Source organism: Myotis davidii, unplaced genomic scaffold (genome assembly GCF_000327345.1).
Source record: "Myotis davidii unplaced genomic scaffold, ASM32734v1 scaffold4081, whole genome shotgun sequence".
In the NCBI taxonomy this organism is placed as follows: domain Eukaryota; kingdom Metazoa; phylum Chordata; class Mammalia; order Chiroptera; family Vespertilionidae; genus Myotis; species Myotis davidii.
In genome coordinates, this window is record NW_006291599.1 from 20,982 (window position 1) to 27,393 (window position 6,412).

General features: G+C 42.8%; 1 protein-coding gene across 1 annotated transcript in view; it reads left to right on the plus strand.

Annotated features, from left to right (window-relative positions):
- The window catches only part of LOC107183294 (poly [ADP-ribose] polymerase 14-like), a 5,717-nt gene extending 1,802 nt beyond the window's left edge, over positions 1–3,915 (plus strand). Inside the window, exon 2 of the mRNA XM_015564893.1 lies at positions 3,686–3,915. Coding sequence (XP_015420379.1) covers positions 3,686–3,900 — 215 coding nt within the window. The 3' untranslated portion in view covers positions 3,901–3,915. The remainder of the gene's footprint in view (positions 1–3,685) is intronic.
- The last annotated feature ends 2,497 nt before the right edge of the window (positions 3,916–6,412 follow it).

A 6,412-nucleotide genomic window follows, 5' to 3' on the forward strand; every position in this document is an offset into this window, starting at 1 on the left:
ACTCCCTCTCCCTCTCTCTCTGTCATTCCCTCTCCCTCTCCCTCTCTTACTGCTTTCCACTCTCCCTAAAAAACAATGAACAAATATCTTCCAGTGAGGATTAACAACAACAACAACAAAAGAAAAAGGAAAAGAGGAGGACAAATACCAAACATCTGCTTGCTTAAGACAACCACCAGGTCCTTTAGGGGGAAGCACGTGACCAGACACTCCCAGAGCACACACTTTTTCCATTGGAATCTCCCAGGAGAGGATGTGGACAACTCCTAATCGCGCTTTCTTTTCCTGGATTTGAGAAGTCTTTGGGCCAGAGGAGAGGCAAGGAGGCTTACAAGGCCATGAGAGCAATTGGAAAGCTTTAAGCCAAGATCCAGAAAGGAACATGAAACCCAGAGAGGAAAGGGAAACACAGAAGAGTGAAAGAAGTGAGGCGGACAGGGGGCAGGAGACAGGAGATCTGCTGGGCCCAGAGCTTTATGGAAACAGGTACAGAATTTTGCAAGGATTAATTTCACCAAAGAATGCACAGAAGGGCATAAGCCATTTTCTCAAGGGATGTTACCACTTTGATTCCAACTATTAGCATCACCATGGTTCTGGCCCTTAGCAATGCTTCTTTCTTCTTTAGCATCTCATTAGCCCTCAGCAGGTTAAACAGACGCAGCCCAGCTCTGTCCTGGAGACTCAGGAACCCTGAGTGTGGGTGGGTGAGGGCGTCAGCACTTTGAACCAGCACCTTCGGTGACTCTGAGGCACTAAAGTTTGAGAATGCTGGCTGTTGATGTCCCTGGATGAACAAAATGGGAGCCCATTATAGGAAATACACACAGCATAGAAATACAAGCAGTGTAAAATATGATTCTGTGATGATATCATCATTCTGTTCTAGCCCTCAAATTAGAACCTATTTCAGTCTCCTTCCAGGCTTCTTCCTTCACCTGTTCTAGCCCACAACCCTCTTCTCCCACCCCCAGGCTGCTCTTAGGGCCCCTTTGTGTTATCCCCAGCACAAACATCTCATAATCCCTGCAACTGATGACATTTTATGGTCAAAGGTCTTGGGGAGTGGAAAGTTCCAGTCAGTTTCGGTTTCCTATCAGAAGCAGCTTTCTCAGCAGCAAGTTGCCAGAAAATTGCTAACAATGAATGACCTGCCCTAGCAGCTCTATGGCATGATATCGTCTCTTTGCAGGGAGACTCATCCCCTCCACACCAGGAAATGGACTCAGCAGGTGCAGGCTCGTCGTGTAACAGGATTTTAGTCATATAATTCACATAATCAGGCTGAGCCCACCAGCATTTCTCTGCAGAAATTACTGTAGAGCAACCTGAACTATTGAGAAGCTGCATCTTGCTTTTATATAGTTCATCGAATTTCTGAAAAGTTGAGTGTAAATTGACTCGGAAGATTTTTGGATGTGAACATTTATTATCCTCTCTGGTCATAATTTGACTCCTGATTATTGTTAGTCTCTTTGGGATAAGGAAACCCATTAATAAAAGTAAACATAAATGGTTTGAGATTAGTGCAGAAAGGACATAGGTCAAGGTGGCTGGACATCAGAGATTCAGCTTTATTCCTCCCAGATTCAGCTTTTCCTTGTTGGGGAGTTACTGATCTTGCTACCCTCTGTCCTCTTGAAGTAGTGATGCCCAGGCATATTGCACATAGAACAGGATGGCACATTTGGATAGAGTCTGAGACCCGGTCATGTGCCCTGACCTGGAATCGAACTGTGACCTCTTGGTTTATAGTTTGAAGCTCAACCATTGAGCACACCAGCTGAGCCAGGCTGACATTTTTATTTTATAATTTAATTTGTTTAGTTTATTCTCACACAAGGATATGTTTTCCATTAATTGGAAGGGATAGGGGGAAAAGGGAGAGAGAGAAAAAGAAACATTGATGTGAGAGAGACACATCAATTGGTTTCCTCCTGCACTTGCCCTGATTGGGGCAGGGGGTGGAACCTGCAACCCAGGAATGTGCCCTTGACCAGGAATAAAACCCCTGGCCCTTCCATGGGACTGTCGACACTCTTACCATTGAGCAACACCAGCCAGGGCCAGGCTGGCACATTTAAATGCATGGCCCTAGTCAGTCCCTGGTTCCATCGATTCCCATCAAGGGCACATGCCCGGGTTGCAGGCTCCATCCCCAGTAGGGAGCGTGCAGGAGGCAGCTGATCAATAATTCTCTTTCCTCTTTGATGTTTCTCTCTCTCTCTTTCTTTCTCTCTCTCTCTCTCTCTCTCTCTCTCTCTCTCTCTCCCTCCCTCCCTCTCTCTCTTTGCCTCCCTCTCCCTTCCTCTCTTATATCAATAAAAATAAATAAATAAATAAATAAATACCCAGATAGGACTCTACCAAAGTCTAGGGAATAATAAAAGGACGGTATCACAGAGGTCCATAGACAACCTGACTTACAAAACTTAGCTTCCTCTCTGGCACTGGGTTCCTATCCAGCCCTTACTGAAGCTTAGGGCAGCCACTTAGGAGTCTCTGTGAAGAAATCTTTCCTCCCATCAAGAGTGAAATTTGAGTCTTATATTGTTTCTGGGGGTCTGTTTCATTCTATTGGCATCCTACCCTTCCATGAATGGTTGAGGTGGGAAAGCTACTTAAGCCCCTCCTTTTGAAAGATTCCTATCTATGTCCTTAGCCTCATCACACCAACCATATCAGAATACAACATGGTAACCCAGCATTCATGGCAGGGCTACAACAGTGAAGAGCAGGGAACTCTCAAAGTTTCCCCTTCATCCTGAAATATTTGTACCATCTGACTATGTCGATCACATCTCCTCATCTAAACTCACTCCCTATTCTCCACACTCTGAGATACACTAACTTTGCCTTTCTTTCTCTGCCTGCCTCTTATAATTATAACTTACATTTGCATACCTCTTGTCTGTGTTACAAAAGTCATTCACAGAACACTGGTTTGACTGAGAAAACAGATTTAAGAAAAGTTAAGATAGTTTCTCAATGTCACTCATCTAGAGTTAGAATTCTAATCCAGGTTTTTTGAATGCTTATGTTCACTGTTCAGTTTTTTTCACTACAGCCCAGCTGCCTGATGTGCTATTTTCTTTTTAAATCTCTCCATCCATTTTTCCTTTTCCTTTTACTATCAGATGTGAGGCTTTTATCTTCACAAGTTAAAGAATTAATGAAAAACTTATTAACCAGGCTCCTGGCCATTCTGCTCCTGGTTACCCGAGTCACCTTCCTAAAACATGGCTTTTATCATGCCATGTCCCAGCACCCAATGTTCACGGGCTCACTGTGACGGATGCTTTAATTATTTCATTTACTGTACAATAAATATTGCTCCCTTTCTGAGTGCCCACTGAGCATTAGGTACTATACTAAATTCTTTATGTTTCTTCAATTTAATCCACGTAACACCCATATAATACAATCTTTATTAATTGCTTACTATAAAAGAAGACTGAGGCTTTGGGAATACTTAGGTTAAAAAAATAAGTTTAAAGACAGAATTCAAATCCATATCAGCTTGCTAAACTTTTCCTTTTTTTTTTTTTAACCACGTAAGGTCTCTCTTGGGGAAATGGCTGAGTAATTGATTGATGATGACAAAGGCTTTGGAAATATGCAATAATTTTGTGAATAAAGATTGCTTGATGGTTCTCCTTCTCCTCCTTCTTTTTTGATGTTTCAGTTCGGCAGAACGTTCTGGAGAGAGGGAACCATGAGTTAGCATTGCCAGGAAAAGGAACATTTAAGTTAATAGTCAAGTTGCCTCCAGACCCGAATGAAGTCCATGATGCCTCTAAAGAGAAAATTTCAGCAAAGGTAAGTAAAGGAGCGAGTAGCCAGGAAGTAGGGTGTTCTTCCAAGGTGTGTGGGATGGGAAGCACAATGAGGAACACCTAGTGGAACAAAAAATATAAATCAAACTTCAGTGAGAAATGCAACTTACAGATGTGGTGGGACAGGTATGGAATAATGAAGAGGAGGCACGTTTTGTTTGATGTTAGACACTTTTAGAAAAGTCAAGATTTGGGGGTTATAATAAGGGAGGTTTGAGATATAAAATTTTGGGTTGCTGTTAACCTGGAATTTGCTGTATTTGTTTTTGTTTTACTTTTACATTGTTTTGAGGAGGGAGTGATCCATACTGCATGTACTAAGTACTTCATAAAATGGTATAGTAATAGTATCTACCTTGTTGGTTTGTTGGATTGTTGTGAGGGTTGGTTGAGACAACCTGTGTAAAGCAAATGGTACAGTGTTCATAGCAAAGACTCACTAAATGCTAAATGGGGAAAAGATGCAGATCTATCCCCTTGCCCCAGATACTTGTTAATCACTGGGGTTTCTGTTATCTGTGACTAGTTTTTGCCAGTAATTTTTGTTCTGATTAACTGGAGGTGCCACTACACATGGGGAGCATTCAAAACATTATTGCTGGAGTTTTTCATGATTGTGTCTGCTGACCTTATATCTCCAGGCTGGTCTCAGGCACATTTTCTTAATGTAAAGAAATTTGAATTATTGGCAATTTATTAATGCTACTTTATTGTCTGAATTTCAGGAATCCAAGACCAAAGAACCAGGTAAGGTCTCAATTGAGATGACTGGCCTTCACGAGGCAGTTTTGCTTTGATTAAAGATAGAACTTGTAGACATACATCATCCTTACCTTCTTTACTTCACAAGGCATGTTTTTCTCAGCTTGGCAATGCCGTGGGCTCATCCTCTTTATACTCTCAGCCAGCTGTTCAGAGGGTGAACATTGGGGCAGCCACTTGAGCTCTAAGGTCTCAGGTCAGAAGGATGAAAACAGCTCTCGCTGTGGGGACTGGGAGACACCTTGCAGTTGAGCAGAGGGCTGAGAGGGCCTGGAGGAAGGTGATGAACTGACCTTTAGAGCTCACTTGTGACCAAGCTGCCATGGAGAAGCAAGGCGTATCAGAGGGTGCTGGGTGTGGCTAAGTCAGTTTCTGAGCACTGGGTGTGGGAAGTGCTGTCCTCAGAAGCCACTACAGGAAGGTGTGGGTCCTCTATGGATGAAAGCTTGAGTGCTGGGTGCAGGATGGGGTGCAACCCTCCAGAGCAGCAGCAGCCTCTCCTCTCCTCCATCTGCTGTAAGATAGAGCCCAACACCTAGTGACTGTTGTGGAGTCTGTTGCTTAACTAGTGTTTGGGTGTTAGCCTGTAGCACCTGACATTTACTAAAGAAGCCAGTACTCTCTACCCCACTTTTCTGGGCTAAGCATGGTGTTATAAAGGGGAAGAAATGGTGAAATGTGTTGAATGGCTGAGCAAGAGAGATAAAGTGATACGTATTCAGATCTTAGGGAAAAGAAAATTCCAAAAAATATGTAAATATTTTCTTCTAAAGTAGAAATTGTATTGAGAACATGTTTAGATTTTTGCAACTTTCTTTTTTTGAATGTGGCACTAGGATGAGAGCTTGGGGTCATTGTCAGGGCCTTGGGTCCATTGTCAGAAATCTAGTAATTCATTAGAATAGTGATCAAAATGAGGATGGAGGGTGGTTACCTAATAGGTCCCATATCTAAGGGATGAGGAGAGCAGAGGACACAGCACCATGAAGGCACTAGGCATGCCTGAAACCCATAGCTTTAGGTTAAAGATTGACAGGCAGTGACAGAGCAGGGAAAGGCGCACACCAATATCAGGGGGTATGAGCACTAAGCCAGTATCTGGTTTTAGATCAAGCTGAACTGGGTTGGGCCTCAAATGTGGAAACCAGCAAGTGGAAGAACTAGGAGAACGAACAAGAGCAGAGAAATTCTGGTCACTTGTGGTCAGAAAATTCTCTTTATTTTGAGTCTATATTTCAAGCCTGGACCCTCTTCTAAATCCCAGAGCTGTGTCTGACCTTTCTGTTGAAAAATATGTTAGTGCCAATGTGTCTGAAGCCACGTGTGTCATCTGCCTCCAAACTAGTGCCCTCTTCTGTCTTTTTTATTTCTCTTCAAGTGCATAACCAGTTTGCCCATCACCTACTAGAAATTTGTCTTTCCTTTACATTTTACATATGTTGGTCTCATTCATTCCTCCATTACCCCAGGCCCCCATTATCACTTTACAAATCCAGCATGGCAGGAATACCCTGCTTGGCCTATCTCAGTGGTCGGCAAACTCATTAGTCAACAGAGCAAAATATCAACAGTACAATGATTGAAATTTCTTTTGAGAGCCAAATGTTTAAAACTTAAACTATATAGGTAGGTACATTGTTATAAACTTAATTAGGGTACTCCTAAGGCTTTAGAAGAGCCACACTCAAGGGGCCAAAGAACCGCAGATGGCTTGCAACCCGCAGTTTGCCAACCAAGGGTCTATCTGTACCTGCTTTCCTTCTCCTTAAAACTACCCCATCTTAAGAAGAAGAAATAAAAGGCATCCAAATTGG